Consider the following 21,715-nt stretch of genomic DNA (forward strand, 5'->3'; position numbering starts at 1 on the left):
GTGATGAGTATGAAGCTGGAAATCGAAGGTGTGATGAGGAAGGTTATCAGCGCATACTACACCCCGCAAGTTGGGTGTGAGACGGAAGAGAAAGAAGAATTCTGGAGTGAGGTGGATGAAGTGGTGGAGAGGGTACCCAAGGAGGAGAGAGGGGTAACTGGAGCGAACTTCAATGGACATGATGTTCACGGATGACATTGTGATCTGTAGCGAAAGTAGGGTGCAGGTGGAGGAGAGCCTGGAGAGGTGGAGGTATGCACTGGAGAGAAGAGGAATGAAAGTCAGTAGGAGCAAGGCCGAAAACATGTGCATGAACGAGAGGGAGGACAGTGGAATGGTGAGGATGCAAGGAGTAGAGGTGACGAAGGTGGATGAGTTTAAATATTTGGGGTCAACTGTCATAAGTAACGGGGAGTGCAGAAGAGAGGTGAAGAAGAGAGTGCAGGCAGGGTGGAGTGGGTGGAGAAGAGTGTCAGGAGTGATGTGTGACAGAAGGGTACCAGCAAGAGTTAAAGGGAAGGTTTACAAGATGGTTGTGAGACCAGCTATGTTGTATGGTTTGGAGACAGTGGCACTGATGAAAAGACAGGAGGTGGAGCTGGAGGTGGCAGAGATGAAGATAAGATTTTCACTGGGAGTGATGAAGAAGGACAGGATTAGGAACAAGTATATTAGAGGGACAGCTCAGGTTGGACGGTTTGGAGACAAAGCAAGAGAGACAAGATGGAGATGGTTTGGACATGTGTGGAGGAGAGATGCTGGGTATACTGGGAGAAGGATGCTGAATATGGAGCTGCCAGGGAAGAGGAGGAGAGGAAGGCCAAAGAGGAGGTTTATGGAGGTGGTGAGGGAGGACATGCAGGTGGCTGGTGTGACAGAGGAAGATGCAGAGGACAGGAAGAGATGGAAACGGATGATCCGCTGTGGCGCCCCCTAACGGGAGCAGCCGAAAGTAGTAGTAGTAGTAGTAGTAGTAGTACTAGTAGTAGTAGTAGTAGTTACCCTGCAGAAAAGATAAGGATACTCCTGTTTCCTGTCTGTATTACCATCTGCACCATCTTCAGTTTGCTGTGATCTTTTACTTGTTTAGTAAATCATGAATGTCCACCAAGTGCTTCATGGTTTGTGTAAGCCACCCAAATGGTCTGACTCTGCCCAGTAAAGTTGAGACAAGAGGCAGGGTGCATCATACATGGATGAATAAATAAAAGTAAATGCATTCAAAATATAATAGAGGGCTCTTCAGCTTGTTTACATATCAAATAGTCAGACTTCATTAAGGGCAACTGTGCTGCTCCAGCAAAACCTGTTTGACAAACGGGGATTTAATACCGGACCGTACATCCATCCCCGGTGCTTACAGGTGGTGCAGGATCTGATGTTTGATGACTCAGTAAATGTAATTAAAGATACCTGAACAACTTTGAAGCTTTCCATATTTCCATCACATCCGGTACAAGTCCTCAATCCGTCTGATTCATGCAGTGAACCCAGTAATCCAGCAGAGGGCGCACACACCTGCTCGGCCTCACATTGAAGAACGTTTTCTCTGATAGGTTACTTGAAAAGCGTGCATTACATGGCCCCAGTTATAACATCAAAACATCGCGAGATTTATATTGAGACGCTGTTTGCACAGTGACCGTTTTGTGTATGAAGCAAAGTTTTGGTTTTGGTCGTCCTTCTCTTCCTATTGAATAAGGAGTATTTCTCCATGGGCTGCTGGGACATTCAGACATTGGAGCCATTAGAATCCACTGTGTGGACCAAACCACTAGGCCTGTGTGGCTGCTGAATTGGGGAGCTGAAAGTCTAACAAAGAAGGGATTTGGCTGAAAAACAGAGTAGTGTACTGAACTCAAGCATGACTAGCTTTTGGATGTGCAGGTCAATGCTCGAGTTTTCCTGCTATTCAGCAGGTGGACTGTTCAGTGTCTCCTCCAGCACACGCCCAGTCCGCTGGTGTCTAGCAGACTGGGTTTTGTAGTCCCGGCGTATGAAGCAGTACAAATCAAGCCAGTAGCGTATTCAGTGTGCACCGGCTCAGACTCGGTAAGTGTCGAATCTAGAAAGCGGCCGTGCTCGAACGTGTGTCCCCCATTACTGGCAGGCCCCAGACCACCCTCACAGTCAGCTATGTAGCATAGCGCGTCAGGTTTACGAGAATTCCCATTCCGACCCAAAACTACACTGGCTGATGTGATTGGTTAATGCAGCTTCAAGCGACTGATAAGTGAATCCGGACTGTGTCATGTTGGGTCGGGATGATCACTGGAGAGGCGTGGCTGTCCAGGCTACATGCTGAACTACCAGTGACGTGTAAACTTCTGGCCACGCCGGCTGTTTGGGGCCTGGAGCGGCCAGCTATATGGGACACAACTTACTCACAGGGCCGCCACAACTCTTTCCTCCCCTCCTCCTGACGAGAAACAGGAGAGTCTCCAGTCTAAACGGGTCTCTTTTTGAGTTTTTGGACCCCCCCTCCCCCCTTTTCTCCCCAATTGTTCCCGCCCCGGTCTCTGCTCCACCCCCTCTGCCGATCCGGCGAGGGCTGCAGACTACCACAGGCCTCCTCCCATACACGTGGAGTCACCAGCCGCTTCTTCTCACCTGACAGTGAGGAGTTTCACCAGGGGGACGTAGCACGTGGAAGGATTCCCCCCAGTTCCCCCTCCCCCCTGAACAGGCGCCCCGGCCGGCCAGAGGAGGCGCTAGTGCAGCGACCAGGACACAAACCCACATCTGGCTTCCCACCCGCAGACACGGCCAATTGTGTCTGAAGGGACGCCCGACCAAGTCGGAGGTAACACGGGGATTCGAACCGGCGATCCCCGTGTTGGTAGGCAACGGAATAGACCGCCACCCAGATGCCCCTCTAAGTGTCTCTTAAGGCTGTAGGGAGAACATGAACCATGGATTATTTTCTCCCTACAGCCTTGAGAGACTCTTCTAGACTGGAGACTCGGTTCCTCATCAGCAGGTCAAGGGGAACCACTTGTGGTGCCCCTGGGAGTAACTAAGGGGCTGGGTGGCATAAGGACACGGTGAAAGGGAAGGACAATGGTTTAAGGTGGGGGGGGGGGGGGACTGAACCTTTGTGTTATGGGACGATCTTTGATGAGGCAGCGTGCACCGGTGACGTGACGGTGAGTTGCGAGTGGGGAAGTTGGCAGGAAACTTGTTTCCGTTGTGTCGTTTGTACCGGTGGAGGAAAGTGTTGATGGAACAGCCGAAGGCCACAGCGGTGGATGTTTCCGCCTCTTAAGAATAACCTCTGTGAGTGTGACCGCCGAAAGAGATGACGAGAGCCTGGAGATGTAGCGGTGGGAAAGACAAATTCCATTTTTATAGCAAGTTCACAACACCCAAACAAGCACTGATTAATAGATGACTGAATATTTATAATACCTTGCTTGATGCTTCATATCGACTTCATTTTATGACACATTCATAAAAAACGGTGGCCTGTTGTGACATGAATACTGACTCAATCTTCATCTGGGCGTTCATACTGGACTCGGCCGTGGCGGCGAACCTCCCGTCTAAACTGATATGAACGTGTAATAAAACCATAACGAGTCACTGAGGATTCCTTGCTACTCACTGTATGTCCTCTCTCACCGTTGTGATGAGTTTGATAAAGAGTTACCTATATGTTACATATATGTTACATATATATCAGATCAGATTAGACTGTTTTATTAACCACACGACCAAGGCCGGTGGAATGTGTTTTCGGTACACATTCAACATATAGGTTGCATATATGACCAATAGTTATCTATATGTTCCATATATGTTTCATATATGATCAATAGTTACCCATACGTACCATTTATGTTACATACATGTTACATATATGTTGTACATATATGATTATTACCCATGATACATGTGTGTTCAATATATATGATCAATAGTTACCTATATGTTACATTGTGTTGCCTATGTTATATGTATGATACATATATGTTGCATATATTAGCAATAGTTACCTATATGTTACCTGCTATATGTTACATACATGTTGCATATATGATCAATAGTTACCTATATTTACATATGTTACATATATGTTGCATAGTATATATCAATAGGTTACCTATGAGAGAGAGAAGGTTGGATGATGTAGGGATAGTGAATCAGGAAGTGCAGTGGATTAGCAAGGAGGAAGTGAGGGCAGCTATGAAGAGGATGAAGAGTGGAAAGGCAGCTGGACCTGATGACATACCTGTGGAGGCATGGAGATGTTTAGGAGAGATGGCAGTGGAGTTTTTAACTAGGTTGTTTAACACAATCTTGGAAAGTGAGAGGATGCCTGAGGAGTGGAGAAGAAGCATACTGGTACCGATTTTCAAGAACAAGGGCGATGTGCAGAACTGTAGCATCTACAGAGGTATAAAGTTGATCAGCCACAGCATGAAGATATGGGAAAGAGTAATAGAAGCTAGGTTAAGAGGAGGAGAGGTGATGATCAGTATGGTTTCATTCCATGTAAGAGCACCACAGATGTGATGTTTGCTTTGAGAATGTTGATGGAGAAGTATAGAGAAGGTCAGAAGGAGTCACATTGTGTCTTTGTGGATTTAGAGAAAGCATATGACAGGGTGCCGAGAGAGGAGGTGTGGTATTGTATGAGGAAGTTGGGAGTTGCAGAGAAGTATGTAGGAGTGGTGCAGGATATGTATGAGGGAGGTGTAGCAGTGGTGAGGTGTGCGGTTGGAATGACGGATGGGATCAAGGTGGAGGTGGGATTACATCAAGGATCGGCTCTGAGCCCTTTCTTGTTTGCCATGGTGATGGACAGGTTGACGGACAAGATCAGGCAGGAGTCTCCATGGACGATGATGTTTGCGGATGACATTGTGATCTGTAGTGAGAGTAGGGTGCAGGTGGAGGAGAGCCTGGAGAGGTGGAGGTATGCACTGGAGAGAAGAGGAATGAAAGTCAGTAGGAGCAAGACGGAATACCTATGTGTGAATGAGAGGGAGGACAGCGGAATGGTGAGGATGCAAGGAGTAGAGGTCACAAAGGCATTTGAGTTTAAATACTTGGGGTCAACTGTCCAAAGTAACGGGGAGTGCAGTAGAGAGGTGAAGAAGAGAGTGCAGGCAGGGTGGAGTGGGTGGAGAAGAGTGTCAGGAGTGATGTGTGACAGAAGGGTACCAGCAAGAGTTAAAGGGAAGGTTTACAAGATGGTTGTGAGACCAGCTATGTTGTATGGTTTGGAGACAGTGGCACTGATGAAAAGACAGGAGGTGGAGCTGGAGGTGGCAGAGATGAAGATGATAAGATTTTCATTGGGAGTAACGAAGAAGGACAGGATTAGGAACGAGTATATTAGAGGGACAGCTCAGGTTGGACGGTTTAGAGACAAAGCAAGAGAGACAAGATTGAGATGGTTTGGACATGTGTGGAGGAGAGATGCTGGGTATACTGGGAGAAGGATGCTGAATATGGAGCTGCCAGGGAAGAGGAGAAGAGGAAGGCCAAAGAGGAGCTTTATGGATGTGGTGAGGGAGGACATTCAGGGAGAGATGGAAACGGATGATCCGCTATGGTGACCCCTAACGGGAGCAGCCGAAAGTAGTAGTAGTAGTAGTAGAAGTTACCTATGTTACATATATGTTGAATATATGACCAATACTTACATATATGTAACATATACTATGTGTTACATATATGTTATATATGATCAATAGTTACATATATGGCACATATATGTTCAATATTTACATATATGTTACATATATGATCAATAGTTACATATATGTTACATATATGATCATTAGTTACATATATGTTGAATATATGGCCAATAGTTACATATATGTTACATATATGTGTTACATGCATGTTACATGTATGTTGGTAATGGGCAGAAAGAACAACCTCAACATTGGATGGGTTTCTAATAGTTGCTAAATCAAAACGATTCCTCTTTCCTAGTAAAAAGGCTCATTGCAGTGCTGTCACATTGTACAAGAGACAAATTCATATTGTACACCGTTTGTTAATGTGACCTATCAAAAGAAAATGACAATTCTAATCAATAACTGAAGTATTTCATCTCCTGTCTACATGGACTATTTTTTTTTTAAAATACAGATGTATCAAACATCACATTAGATCAGAGATTTAAACCTATTTGTAAGATGTCCCTGGCAGTGTTTACAGCAGCAGTCTGGGATCTGTTGAGCCACGTCATATCAACCATCTACAGATGAAAACAGGAAGTATCAGCATCATGCTCACGTTGGGATTATGAATGCCGGAGCAGGAAACGTGGAGAGCCATCACAAGTTTGCCAAGGACAGATCCCACCTATCATCACCGGGGTGAGTTCAAAGTTACGTTGGACAGCCAAAGGACCAGCACAACACAAATAAACAGATAATGTGTTTTTGTCTTTTTCGTCACATTCAGGGTCATCGAGAAAGGCCGTGGTTTGGACATGCCCCGCCGTCAGAGGTCTCCGTACAGTTAATCAATACATGATGCTACCGGACACTTCACCTCCAATTAACCTCAACACCTAAAGAATCTTAAGTCCCAGCTCAGTAGGTCAAATATACAATATGCATCTTCCCATTCTCTCGAGGGGCAATTTAGTATGGCCGATTCACCTGACCTTCACGTGGCCTACCCATCTGACCTACATTCACCTGACCTACATGGGCGGCACGGTGGCACAGTGGCTAGCGCGGTCGCCGCACAGCAAGAAGGTTCTGGGTTCGAGCCCCGGGGTAGTCCAACCTTGGTGGGGTCGTCCTCTGTGAGGAGTTTGCATGTTGTCTGTGTGGGTTTCCTCCCACAGTCCAAAGACATGTAGGTCAGATGAACCGGCCATACTAAATTGCCCCTATGTTTATTTACATTTAAATACTTTAGAATTTCTTTGACTTCCTCGATAGAGAACATATGAGTTTTACCACAAGCGTCCTCGACTCGGGTCTTTCCATTCACGTCTTTACAGTCTTTTAAACAGAAATGTCGGACTGCTGTGTTTCTGTTCCAACCTGTGGACCGGTCGGCTTATTTCACAGATAATCCCATCACATAAACACCCCATCACCCGTTCTCCCGCTTTCCTCCACGGTTCCTCCCTTCCTCTCAGCACTGCTCCTCCCCCAGGGAGTCCGTGTTCTCCCCTAGGTCTACCGAGGCGGACAGGCCTCTCATCTTCCCGCGGCCCAAACCTGGACCGGGACCCCCGACCATAAGACCGCCTCCGGGTCCGCTGCCCATGCCGTGTATGCCCGTGCCTCCTTGGCTGGGGTAGACCTCCACGGAGCTGGAGATGGACTGGAGGGAGCGGTCACGAAAGTAGTGGAAGGCCTCCTGGCCCAGGTAGGTCTGCTCCTCCCGCAGGCCCTGTTCAAACAGCTTGCGCTTGTGGCGAAACTCGATAACCGTCTTGGTGTAGGAGTTGAGGGTGGTCACGGACGCTGCCATGCAACAGGTGAAGGAGCCCCATGCCATGCTGGCCAGAGAGAGGGAGAGAGAGAGAGAGAGAGATTATGGGAGATGTCAATATTGAGTTGGGGAAGATGAAAGCAGCAGTGGGAGGAAAGAGTCTCGTGGAACTCTGTGGAAAGTAGGTCACACCAAATCATTTAAATTATCCAGTCAAATGTTCCTAAAACTGAGGAGACGGAGGCCGTCGGATTCAAAGGATTTCTCATCGTCAGAAAGACGGACGGGCTGGTTTGCAGATGGACAGATAAAAGGTGAGGTATAACTGACAGATACTACAGAATTATGAGTACTACAGGACAACAAGGCATATTTCATAAGAGGGTCCTGGGCGTCCGGGTGGCATCTATTCCGTTGCCTACCAACACGGGGGTCGCCGGTTCAAATCCCCATTGCAGCGAATGCAGCGGGCAGCCCTGGAACTGCCACAGCCGGGACGCGAACCCGGGTCTCCCGCATCACGGGCGACTACATAACCAGTCGACTAAAGGGTCCGACCCCTTAGCCAAGGGCTAACGAGTCTATTCATCTGTGATTGTTACACTACCCCCCCTCTTCCTCCTTCTTCTTCTTCTTCTTCTTCAGGAAGCATGTCCCCATGCTTCAGCGTACATGCTCCCTCACGCCTCTGGGCACCAATGTAATAAAATTCGGGGGGGCAGCCCGGGAACTGCTTTAGCCAGGACGCGAACCCGGCTCTCCCGCACCACGGGCGACTACATTAACCAGTCGACTAAAGGGTCCGACCCCTTAGCCAAGGGCTAACGAGCCTATTTATCCGTGATCGTTACATCGTGTTACCTCCGGCTTGGTCAGGCGTCCCTACAGACACAATTGGCCGTGTGTGTGGGTGGGAAGCCGGATGTGGGTTTGTGTCCTGGTCGCTGCACTAGCGCCTCCTCTGGTCGGTCGGGGCGCCTGTTCAGGGGGGAGGGGGAACTGGGGGGAATAGCGTGATCTTCCCACGCGCTACGTCCCCCTGGCGAAACTCCTCACTGTCAGGTGAAAAGAAACGGCTGGCGACTCCACATGTATGGGAGGAGGCATGCGGTAGTCTGCAGCCCTCCCCGGATCAGCAGAGGGGGTGGAGCAGCGACCGGAACAGCTCGGGAAATAGGCCAAGTACAACTGGGGAGAAAAAGGGGGGGAAATTCATAAAAAAAAGTCTAAGTGCTTACTACTTACTTTATTAATGGTTAAAAACTCATTAATCAAATGATGGATAAAATTTTATGACAAGTTAATCGAAAATACTTTTTGGGTTGCCAGGTTGGAAGCCCACATTTTATCAACACTAGTCTCCATAAACATTTTCTCAGAAACTTCATGACCGGCGAGGACTGCTGATTCACATGACCAGTGTCTGGATCATAAATATCATGAGTTATGAAAGATAATTTTCCCACAGTAGTGATGGCAGCTACATGTATACTGGCTAAGTTTAGGGATAAAGGTAGGCAGTTGTGAGTGGTTTGGCTGTCTTCATCAAATCCTGGTTCCAGAGGGTTTATGGAGACTCCTGCTTATTGATAAAATGTGGGACCCAAATCTGGCAACCCAAAAATTGTTTTTACTATTAATGCACTATATACACTGACCAGCCAAAACATTAAAATCACCTGCCTAATATTGTGTCGGTCCCCCTTGTACCACCAAAACAGCTCTGACCCATCGAGGCATGGACTCCACAAGACCTCTGAAGGTGTCTCTCTGGTATCTGGTACCAAGACGTTAGCGGCAGATTCTTTAAGTCCTGGAAGTTGTGAGGTGAGTCCTCCATGGACCGGACTTGTTTTTCCAGCACATCCCACAGATGCTCGATCAGATTGAGATCTGGGGAACTTGGAGGCGATTGCAACACCTTGAACTCTTTGTCATGTTCCTCAAACCATTCCTGAACAATGTGTGCAGTGTGGCAGGGTGCATCATGCTGCTGAAAGAGGCCACCGCCATCAGGGAATACCGCTGCCATGAAGAGGTGTACCTGGTCTACAGCTATGTTTGTGTAGGTGTTACCTGTCAAAGTAACATCTACAAGAACGCCAGGATCCAAGGTTTCCCAGCAGAACATTGGCCAGAGTATCACACTGCCTCTGCTAGCTTGCCTTCTTCCCATAGTGCAGGGGTGGGCAATCTTATCCAGAAAGGGCCAGTGTGGGTGAAGGTTTTTGTTCCAACCAAGCAATTACACACTTGTGCCCTCTAATCAAGTTCCTCGGCAAAGACTCTACTGGTTGATTGGTGGGATCAGGTGTGTAACTGCTCGGTGGGAACAAAAGACTTCACCCACACTGGCCCTTTCTGGACAAGGTTGCCCACCCCTGCCATAGTGCATCCTGGTGTCATCTCTTCCCCAAGTAAATGACACATACACACCTGGCCATCCACATGATGTCAAACAAAAGGTTTCATCAGACCAGGCCACCTTCTTCCATTGCTCCACGGTCCAGTTCTGATGCTCACGTGCCCACTGCAGCGGCTTCCAACGTTGGACAGGGGTCATCATGGACACTGACTGGTCTGCAGCTATGCAGCCTCATACACAGCAAGCTGAGATTCACTGTGTCCTGACACCTGTCTATCACAGCCAGCATCAACTTTTTCAGCAATTTGAGCTACAGCAGCTCTTCTGTGGGATCAGACCAGACAGGCTAGCCTTCACTCCCCACATGCATCAATGATCCTGGGGCACCCACGACCCTGTCGCCGGTTCACCAGTTGTCCTTCCTTGGACCACTTTTGGTAGGTACTGACCACTGCATACCGGGAACACCCCACAAGACTCAACAAGACCTGCTGTTTTGGAGATGCTCTGACCCAGTCGTCTAGCCATCACAATCTGGCCCTCGTCGAAGTCGCTCGGATCCTTACGCTTGCCCATTTCTCCTGCTTCCAACACGTCAACTTCAAGAACCGACTGATCACCTGCTGCCTGATACGTCCCGCCCCTGGACAGGGGCCACTTTAACGAGACGATCAATGTGATTCACTTACCTGTCAGGGGTTTTAACGGTTTGGATGATCGGTGTAACATGTTTTAATGACTAATAACACACTAGGAACTTCGTTAACATAGCGAAGCAAGCCACCTATAAACCCTCTATAGAATGTGTCTCGTGGTGAGGTGTCCTTCACTCTGCTGATTCTTATGTTCAGGAGAAATATGGGTGTGTTTGTAGGAGGAGGAGGAACTGGCCAGATGGCAAACAACAAATGAGGCAATTTCCTCTGGGTGTAATAGCACTCAGACAAGCATCTGGACTGATTCAGCCTCTCTCCCGCCCTCTCTCTCTGTCTCGGTCTCTGTCTTTCCCTCTCTCTCTACCCCTTCTCTCTCTCTGTCTCTCCCTCTCTCTCCCCTCTTTCTCCCCCCTCTGTCTCTGTCTGTCCCGCTCTCTCCTCCCCTCTGTCTGTCTCTCTCTCTCCCTCTTTACCCCTTCTCTCTCTCCGTCTCTCCCTCTCCCCAGCTCCCAGACAGGTCTCATTAACGAGGCGGGGCATTTAACCGTCGACCTGCTAATGAGGGAGGTGGCGGAGATGTGGGGGAACGCCTCTGAAGGGGCAGCGACTCCCCCGCCCCGCCGTGCAGGCAGACAGACGGTGAGGCTGCACAGCTCCAGCCAGGCTGCTCTGAGTCAGCTCATTAGGGGGGGGAAAGCAAATGAAAATCAATGTGAAGGGAGAAAAACGAGTGGACTTCTCCTCTCCAGAGCACAACAAGTCAATTATGGAGCAAAACAGCTGCAGGTGAGACGTTGTCGATTTCTCTTGAAGGCTTTTCTTAACAAATAAAATGTTATTGTTAGATCTGTTTTATCAGCCGAGTAAGATGGGGTGCGTATAATGACTTCTTATTCTTCTTTTTTTGTAACCCCCCCCTTTCTCCCCAATTGTACTTGGCCAATTACCCCGCTCTTCCGAGCCGTCCCGGTCGCTACTCCACCCCCTCTGCTGATCCGGGGAGGGCTGTAGACTACCACATGCCTCCTCCCATACATGTGGAGTCGCCAGCCGCTTCTTTTCACCTGACAGTGAGGAGTTTCAAGCTATTCCCCCCCGGACAGGTGCCCCGACCGACCAGAGGAGGCGAAAGTGCAGCAACCAGGACACATACCTACATCCGGCTTCCCACCCACAGACACGGCCAATTGTGTCTGTAGGGACGCCTGACCAAGCCGGAGGTAACACGGGGATTCGAACCGGCGATCCCTGTGTTGGTAGGCAATGGAGTAGACCACTATGCCACCCGGACACCCTTGTGCATATAATGACTTTTTCCCAGCAGGTAAGACATGATATTAAACTTAACAAAGGAATATGAAAATAGTACAGATATCAAAAACGACTACTACTACTACTATTGCTACTACTACTACTACTACTACTGCTACTACTACTACTACTGCTACTACTACTTTCGGCTGCTCCCATTAGGGGGCGTCACAGCGGATCATCCGTTTCCATCTCTTCCTGTCCTCTGCATCTTCCTCTGTCACACCAGCCACCTGCATGTCCTCCCTCACCACATCCATAAACCTCCTCTTTGGCCTTCCTCCTCTCCTCTTCCCTGGCAGCTCCATATTCAGCATCCTTCTCCCAGTATACCCAGCATCTCTCCTCCACACATGTCCAAACCATCTCCATCTTGTCTCTCTTGCTTTGTCTCCAAACCGTCCAACCTGAGCTGTCCCTCTAATATACTCGTTCCTAATCCTGTACTTCTTCATCACTCCCAATGAAAATCTTATCATCTTCATCTCTGCCACCTCCAGCTCCACCTCCTGTCTTCTCATCAGTGCCACTGTCTCCACACCATATAACATAGCTGGTCTCACTACCATCTTGTAAACCTTCCCTTTAACTCTTGCTGGTACCCTTCTGTCACAAATCACTCCTGACACTCTTCTCCACCCACTCCACCCTGCCTGCACTCTCTTCTTCACCTCTCTTCTGCACTCCCCGTTACTTTGGACAGCTGACCCCAAGTATTTAAACTCATCCACCTTTGTCACCTCCACTCCTTGCATCCTCACCATGCCACTGTCCTCCCTCTCATTCATGCATAGGTATTCCGTCTTGCTCCAACTGACTCTCATTCCTCTTCTCTCCAGTGCATACCTCCACCTCTCCAGGCTCTCCTCCACCTGCACCCTACTCTCACTACACATCACAATGTCATCCGCGAACATCATCGTCCATGGAGACTCCTGCCTGATCTCGTCCATCAACCTGTCCATCACCATTGCAAACAAGAAAGGGCTCAGAGCCGATCCTTGATGTAATCCCACCTCCACCTTGAACCCATCTGTCATTCCAACCGCACCCCTCACCACTGTCACACTGCCCTCATACATATCCTGCACCACTCCTACATACTTCTCTGCAACTCCTGACTTCCTCATACAATACCACACCTCCTCTCTCGGCACCCTGTCATATGCTTTCTCTAAATCCACAAAGACACAGTGTTCCTCCTTCTGGTCTCCTCTATACTCCTCCATCAACATTCTCAAAGCAAACATCACATCTGTGGTGCTCTTTCATGGCCTGAAGCCACACTGCTGCTCGCTAATTAAAGCTAAATTATAACTGCTAAAGAATAAAAAGAGAAAAATAATTACAAATAATATTGAAGAAAGGGAAACTGGGCCAGTCTTCTATATATTAAGTTCAGGACCTGTATCATCAGCTGTCTGGAGGCTTCGTATCCGACTCGGTGTGTTTAAAACCATATGAATGCTGCACACACGGCTATTTGGTGTATTGTCAACCAACCATCCATCCATCATCCATCCATCCATCCATCATCCATCCATCATCCATCCATCCATCATCCATCCATCATCCATCCATCCATCCATCATCCATCCATCATCCATCCATCCATCATCCATCCATCCATCATCCATCCATCATCCATCCATCCATCATCCATCATCCATCCATCATCCATCCCTCCATCATCCATCCATCATCCATCCATCCATCATCCATCCATTATCGGAACCGCTTATCCTGCTCTCAGGGTCACGGGGATGCTGGAGCCTATCCCATCAGTCATTGGGTGGTAGGTGGGGAGACACCCTGGACAGGCTGCCAGACCATCACAGGGCTGATATATACACACACACACACACACACACACACACACACACACACACACACACACACACACACACACACACATCTATCTGTGTGGACTGACTGTGTTGTTGTCTGTTTGTGGGCTTTTGCTTTTGTTCGTTTTGTTTTCTTTGCCCCCTGTGTGATGCCTGGTGGCCTGTCCAGGGTGTCTCCCCCCCTGCTGCCCAGTGGCTGCTGGGATACGCCGCAGCCTCCCCGTGACCCTGAGAGCAGGGTGAGCCGTTTGGATGATGGATGGACGGATGGATTGATGTGTGTGTGTGTGTGTATATATATGTGTGTGTGTGTGTGTATATATATGTGTGTGTGTGTGTGTGTATATATGTGTGTGTGTGTGTGTATATATGTGTGTGTGTGTATATATGTGTGTGTGTGTGTGTGTGTGTGGAGGGAGGACGAGGTTGCAGATGTGCTCTGAGTGTATAGGGATTATTAATCAATTCCAAATATCTCACACACACACACACACACACACACCCAAACACACACACACACACACACACACACACACCCAAACACACACACACACACACACCCAACACACACACCCACACACACCCAACACACAGACCCACACACACCCAACACACACACACACACACACACACACACCCACACACACCCACACACACCCAACACACAGACCCACACACACCCAACACACACACACACACACACACACACACACCCACACACACCCAACACACACACACACACACACACACACCCACACACACCCAACACACACACACACACACACACACACACCCACACACACCCAACACACACACACACACACACACACACACACACACACACACACACCCAACACACACACACACACACACACACACAGACACACACACACACAGAGCCTGGTGGAGGCTCGTCTCCTCCCTTCACTGCTGTTCCTTCCCTTCTCTTCGTCCTTGGCGCCACCTTCTGCCGACGTGCCGTTGAGCGGCGTGCGCTCAGACAGCAGATGCTGGTTGGCTGTGTCTCTGTGGAGGGACAAGGTCAACGCTGGTCTAGATTGTCTAATTACCCAGCGGAGGACAGCCTCGTCACGCCACGTCCTCTCGCCCGAGCACCCGGAGTTACCGCAGAACCTCTGAACGCCGAGGAACCCGGATGTCTCTAGAGAGTTGTTCTGTCTTCTTCTGCGGTCCACGAGTCCCACGGCTCCTACTGCTCTCTGTCCACGAGTCCCACGGCTCCTACTGGTCTCTGTCTTCTTCTGCGGTCCACGAGTCCCACGGTTCCTACTGGTCTCTGTCTTCTTCTGCGGTCCATGAGTCCCATGGCTCCTACTGGTGTCTGTCTTATTCTGCGATCCACGAGTCCCACGGCTCCTACTGGTCTCTGTCTTCTTCTGCGGTCCCCAAGTCCCACAGCTGCTACTGGTCTCTGCCTTCTTCTGCGGTCCATGAGTCCCATGGCTCCTACTGGTCTCTTTCTTATTCTGTGATCCATAGGTCCCACAGCTCCTACTGGTCTCTTTCTTATTCTGTGATCCATAGGTCCCACAGCTCCTACTGGTCTCGGTCTTCTTCTGCGGTCCATGAGTCCCATGGCTACTACTGGTCTCTGTCCACAAGTCCCATGGCTACTACTGGTCTCTGTCTTCTTCTGTGGTCCATGAGTCCCACGGCTCCTACTGCTCTCTGTCTTCTTCTGCGGTCCACGAGTCCCACGGCTCCTACTGGTCTCTGTCTTCTTCTGCGGTCCACGAGTGCCATGGCTACTACTGGTCTCTGTCCACGAGTCCCATGGCTACTACTGGTCTCTGTCTTCTTCTGTGGTCCACGAGTCCCACGGCTCCTACTGGTCTCTGTCCACGAGTCCCACGGCTCCTACTGGTCTCTGTCCACGAGTCCCACGGCTCCTACTGCTCTCTGTCTTCTTCTGCGGTCCACGAGTCCCACGGCTCCTACTGGTCTCTGTCTTCTTCTGCGGTCCATGAGTCCCACGGCTCCTACTGGTCTCTGTCTTATTCTGCGATCCATGAGTCCCACGGCTCCTACTGGTGTCTGTCTTCTTCTGCAATCCACGAGTCCCACGGCTCCTACTGGTCTCTGTCTTCTACTGCGGTCCACGAGTCACACGGCTCCTACTGATCTCTGTCTTCTTCTGCGGTCCATGAGTCCCACGGCTCCTACTGGTGTCTGTCTTCTTCTGCGATCCACGAGTCCCACGGCTCCTACTGGTCTCTGTCTTCTTCTGCGGTCCATGAGTCCCACGGCTCCTACTGGTGTCTGTCTTCTTCTGCGATCCACGAGTCCCACGGCTCCTACTGGTCTTTGTCTTCTACTGCGGTCCACGAGTCACACGGCTCCTACTGGTCTCTGTCTTCTTCTGTGGTCCACGAGTCCCACAACTGCTACTGCTCTCTTTCTTATTCTGCGATCCATGGGTCCCACGGCTCCTACTGGTCTCTGTCTTCTTCTGCGGTCCACGAATCCCACAGCTCCTACTGGTCTCTGTCTTCTTCTGCGGTCCACGAGTCCCACGGCTCCTACTGGTCTCTGTCTTCTTCTGCGGTCCACGAGTCACACGGCTCCTACTGGTCCCTTTCTTCTTCTGCGATCCATGAATCCCACGGCTCCTACTGGTCTCTGTCTTCTACTGCGGTCCACGAGTCACACGGCTCCTACTGGTGTCTGTCTTCTACTGCGGTCCACGAATCCCACGGCTCCTACTGGTCCCTTTCTTCTTCTGCGATCCACGAATCCCACGGCTCCTACTGGTCTCTGTCTTCTACTGCGGTCCACGAGTCACACGGCTCCTACTGGTCCCTTTCTTCTTCTGCGATCCACGAATCCCACGGCTCCTACTGGTCTCTGTCTTCTACTGCGGTCCACGAGTCACACGGCTCCTACTGGTCTCTGTCTTCTACTGCGGTCCACGAGTCACACGGCTCCTACTGGTGTCTGTCTTCTTCTGCGATCCACGAATCCCATGGCTTCTACTGGTCTCTTTCTTCTTCTGCAGTCCACGAGTCCCACAGCATCCTACTGGTCTCTTTCTTCTTCTGCGGTCCAGGAGTCCCACGGCTCCTACTGGCTTCTGAGCGAGCTGGGATCTTTATTTTGGGTGAGCCACTAACAAGAGGACCAAGTCACACTCACGTATCCAAAACGATCCTAACATTCCCGTAGCCCTCTCAGAAGGAGTGTGTCTGTAGGGGGCATCCACGTAGGGTGGCGGGCTATTCCGTTGCCTACCAACACGGGAATCGCCGGTTCGAATCCCCGTGTTACCTCCCGACTTGGTCGAGTGTCTCTACAGACACAATTAGCAGTGTCTGCGGGTGGGAGCACGGATGTGGGTGTGTGTCCTGGTCGCTGCACTTGCGCCACACACACACACACACACACACACACACACACACACACACACACACACACACACACACACACACACACACACACACCTAGGGACAATCTAGTACGACCGAGTCACCTGACCTACATGTCTTTGGACTGTGGGAGGAAACCGGCGCCCCCGGAGGAAACCCACCCAGACACAGGGAGAACATGCAAACTCCACACAGAGGACGACCCGGGGGCTCGAACCCAGGACCTTCTGGCACTGGAAACAAATCCGGACACAAAGTAGTGGTGTGTGTGTGTGTGTGTGTGTGTGTGTGTGTGTGTGTGTGTGTGTGTGTGTGTGTGTGTGTGAGAGAGACTCACCAGAAGGACCACCCATAGTCCCAGCTGTGAGGCCTCCAGTCCTCGGGGCCCAGGCTCACCGTGATCTGGAAGACCTGCGTGTACATCATGTGGGCCACCATACCCAACAGACCTGGTGATAACACACAGACACACACAGACACACACAGACACACACAGACACACACAGAGTAAGTGTACAACCAAACACAAAGCTCATCCGGCGCTCCAGTCCACATGCAGCTCAACACCGTCAGTAATAAATCACGACACACATCATTAGTATAATTACTCAATACACAACGTCAGTTGATTTAGTGTAGCAGTTTCCAATGGCTGTCGTACGATCAATCTGAGACGGCCTCATAATTACCCATAAGGCCGCAGTACATCACACGGCCGCCACACAAACAAGCCGGTGATGATGCTGATGTTCTTCATCACACTCATTCCACAGGCCAAATTGATTTTGTGTGTGTGTGTGTGTGTGTGTGTGTGTGTGTTTGTGTGTGTGTACTTGTGTGACGACGCTAGGCGTAGTAAATAAAGGCAGGCTGCAGAAGATTTACACTTCCCCATAAAGAGACCATCATTCCCACCTCGCCACCAGCTCCAGGATGACAAGTTTCAGGAAAAGGCTGTGCGTGTCTGTGTGTGTGTGTCTGTCTGTGTGTGTGTGTGTGTGTGTGTGTGTGTGTTACACAGCTGTAAATGTGTTTGTAAATGTGTAAGTGCACCAGAACACGACCTCCAGTGTGCTCTGGGACACGGGAGTTTGACCAGCCAGTCTACATGTGTTTAGTGGACTCGGAGAAGGCTTACGACCGTGTACCCCGGGGCACTCTGGGGGGGGGGTACTGCGGGAGTATGGGGTATCGGGGCAGTTGCTACAGGCCATTTGGTCCTTGTATAACCAAAGTGAGAGCTGTGTCCACATTCTCGGCACAAAGTCAAACAAGTTTTCGGTGGGTGTTGGACTCCACCAAGGTTGTCCCTTGTCTCCGATTCTGTTTGTGATATTCATGGACAGGATCTCAAGGTGAGGAGTGTGTCCGTTTTGGGAACCTCAGAATTGCATCTCTGCTCTTTGCAGATGATGTGGTTTTGTTGGCTTCATCAGAATCTGACCTCCAGCACACTGGGGCGGTGTGCAGCTGAGTGTGAAATGGCCACTGGGATGAGAGTCAGCACCTCCAAGTCTGAGGCCATGGTTCTCTACCGGAAAATGGTGGATTGCTCCCTCCAGGTGGGGGATGAGTTGTTGCCTCAACTGAAGGAGTTCAAGTATCTCGGGGTCTTGTTCACGAGTGAGGGTAGGATGGAGAAGGAGATTGACAGGTGGATTGGTGCAGCATCAGCAGTAATGGGGACCTTGTACTGGACCATTGTGGTGAAGAAGGAGCTGAGCCGGGAGGCAAAGCTCCCAATTTACCAGTCAGTCTTCGTTCCAACCCTCACCTATGGTCATGAGCTTTGCAAAAGGGAGAGATCGCGGATACAAGCGGCTGAAATTAGTTTCCTCCGTAGGGTGTCTGGGCTCAGCCTTAGAGGTAGGGTGAGGAGCTCGGCCATCCGGAGGGAGCTCAGAGTAGAACCGCTGCTCCTTCACCTTGAAAGGAGCCAGTTGAGGTGGTTCGGGCATCTGATCAGGATGCCTCCTGGGTGCCTTCCTTTGGAGGTTTACCGGGCACGTCCAACTGGGAGGAGACCCCGGGGTAGACCCAGAACTCGCTGGAGGGACTATATGTCCAATCTGGCCTGGAAACGCCTTGGGATCCCCCAGGAGGAGCTGGAGGGCGTTGCAGGGGAGAGGGACGTCTGGAGTGCCCTACTTAGCTTGCTGCCACCACGACCCGACCCTGGAGAAGCAGTGAGATGAGATGAGATGAGATGAGATGAGATGAGATAAATGTGTTTAAATGGTCCCTGAGCTACGGTAAAATGTGCACATTTCCTGTTTGGATGCATACTATATGCAGAACATGTTCGTACAGATGCGTGTGTCCAAAACCCTGCCTCCACTGTTCAAACTAAAGCTAACTTAACGCTACAACAGCCCATCATAGTGAATTTGTGACCATTTTAAACATTTAGTTTTTTATGGTTGTTTCCTACCCCGGGTCCTGGGCCCATGGACGGAGGAGATCAAGCCTGGGATCGAGCTGCACTTGGAGAGACATCATTAATTGGGCTTTGGGGAGGGATGGGTGCCTGCGAGGCTGAGGGATGTGTATCATAAAGCACAAGCGGCTTTGGTGAGAAGACTGGCTGCAGTCTGTCTGCATGACTGCAGAAGACTCACCGTCCTGTACTGCCGTCTGAATCGGATGGACTGATTTGGGATCCATAGTGACTTGCTTTTCGTTTTGTTTCGTTTTACTTTCTGAGGTGGTGTTAAGTCTGTTCTGAATTACAGGTGGCCCCCGGGTTATGAACGAGTTGTTTTTCAGCCCGTTCTTACGTCGAATTTGTACGTAAGTCGGAACCGTTACGCACAGGTCACATCTAGCATCAATTAGTCAAATGTTTGTCTTTATAATAACAGAAAATAATAATCATTACATTTATATAGCTCTTTTCTAGACACCCAAAGCGCTTCACGGTGACGGGGGTAACTCGCTTCAACCACCACCAATGTGCAGCACCACCTGGGTGGTGCACGGCAGCCATTTTGCACCACAACGCTCACCACACATTAGCTTGAGGTGAGGGAGGAACCATTGAGCCAATCACACGGGGGGATGATGAGGTGGCCAGATGGAGAGAGCCAGGTTGGGAATGTTGCCAGGACACCAGGGGACCCCCTACTCTTTGTGATAAGTGCCGTGGGGTCTTTAATGACCACAGTGAGTCAGGACCTCGGTTTAACGTCTCATCCGAAGGACGGCCTCTCCTACAGCAGTGTCCCCGTCACTGCACTGGGATTTGATATTTGTTGTTCTTATTAGGAACAGATGGAAGACTGCCCCCTTCTGGCCCACCAACAGCATTTCCGGCAGCAACTCATTTTCCCGGGAGGTCTCCCATCCAATTACTAGCCAAGCCTGCACCTGCTTAGCTTCTGTGATTTGCCAGAGCCAGGCTGCATGTGGCTACTGGCACACGACATTTTACCCAAAGCAGCGTAAGTATAATAATGCAGTTGTAGTGGACTTAAGGACACAGTTCACCATAGCTTGCTGTTTGTATGAAGCTGACGTGCTCACTTTAAGGGCTCAGGTGTGTGGCCACGGTGACGCGACGCCATTTCATTGGGCGGAAATAAACGACACACGCCAGGTGGTCTTGTAGGATAAAGTCCGAGCGCATCGCAGCGACCAGGACACAAACCCACATCCGGCTTCCCGCCCGCAGACACGGCCACATGTGTCTGTAGGGACGCCCGGCCAAGCCGGAGGTAACGCGGGGATTCGAACCGGCGATCCCCGTGCTGGTAGGCAACGAAACAGACCACTACGCGACCCGGACGCCCTGTTTTCAGAATTGTTTTTAATGTGTGATTAACGCTGGGTATTTTATGTTTTTGGTGTTTTGCTTTTATGGTGATTTTAACTTATGTAACGCGGCTTTGAGTACTCTGAAAAGCACATAAAAACATTTTATTATTATTATTACTACTACTACTAGTAGTAGTAGTAGTAGTAGTAGTAGTAGGAGTAGTATTAGGGTGGCACGGTGGTGCAGTGGTTAGCGCGGTAGCCTCACAGCAAGAAGGTCCTGGGTTCGAGCCCCCGGGGTAGTCCAACCTTGGGGGTCATCCCAGGTCGTCCTCTGTGTGGAGTTTGCATGTTCTCCCCGTGTCTGTGTGGGTTTCCTCCGGGTGCTCTGGTTCCCTCCCACAGTCCAAAGACATGTAGGTCAGGTGAATCGGCCGTACTAAATTGTCCCTAAGTATGAATGGGTGTGGGTGTGGGTGTGAGTGTGGGTGTGGGGGCCTGTGATGGCCTGTCCAGAGTGTCTCCCCGCCTGTTGCCCAATGACTGCTGGGATAGGCTCCAGCATCCCCGCGACCCTGGTTGGGATAAGCGGCTTGGATAATGGATGGATGGATATGGATGGACATACACTTAAAATGCCCCTCACACACACACACACACACAGTTGTTGTGTATGTGCAGTGTGTGAGTGTAAAAGGCAGACAGAGCTGGCAGTCATTACACACTGGTGCCTGTGAGAAACGCCCGAGGCTAGAGAGAGAGAGAGAGAGAGAGAGAGAGAGAGAGAGAGAGAGAGAGAGAGAGAGAGAGAGAGAGAGAGAGAGACTAATGAAAAAGAGTGAAGTGGAGAAAGTCAGATGAAGGCACAGCTGAGAAAAGATAAATTAGGAAGGAAGGAAAAAACATGTCTGTGAATGTTCTCCTTCATCCAGGTCATGGTTCTCCAAAGGAGGTGAATCGAGTGCAGCTGGACTTGGTATATAA

The 21,715-nt window shown here is 50.0% G+C and overlaps 1 protein-coding gene across 1 annotated transcript in view; it reads right to left on the reverse strand.

The window, feature by feature from the left end:
* Positions 1-7,113: 7,113 nt before the first annotated feature.
* Positions 7,114-21,715, reverse strand: part of gsg1l (gsg1-like) — a 16,587-nt gene continuing 1,985 nt past the window's right edge. Inside the window, exons 2-3 of the mRNA XM_056288677.1 lie at positions 17,316-17,427; positions 7,114-7,483 (exon numbers count right to left, since the gene is read on the reverse strand). Of these exons, the coding sequence (XP_056144652.1) occupies positions 7,114-7,483; positions 17,316-17,427 (482 nt within the window). The remainder of the gene's footprint in view (positions 7,484-17,315; positions 17,428-21,715) is intronic.

The sequence above is a fragment of the Lampris incognitus genome, chromosome 10 (genome assembly GCF_029633865.1).
Source record: "Lampris incognitus isolate fLamInc1 chromosome 10, fLamInc1.hap2, whole genome shotgun sequence".
Taxonomy (NCBI): domain Eukaryota; kingdom Metazoa; phylum Chordata; class Actinopteri; order Lampriformes; family Lampridae; genus Lampris; species Lampris incognitus.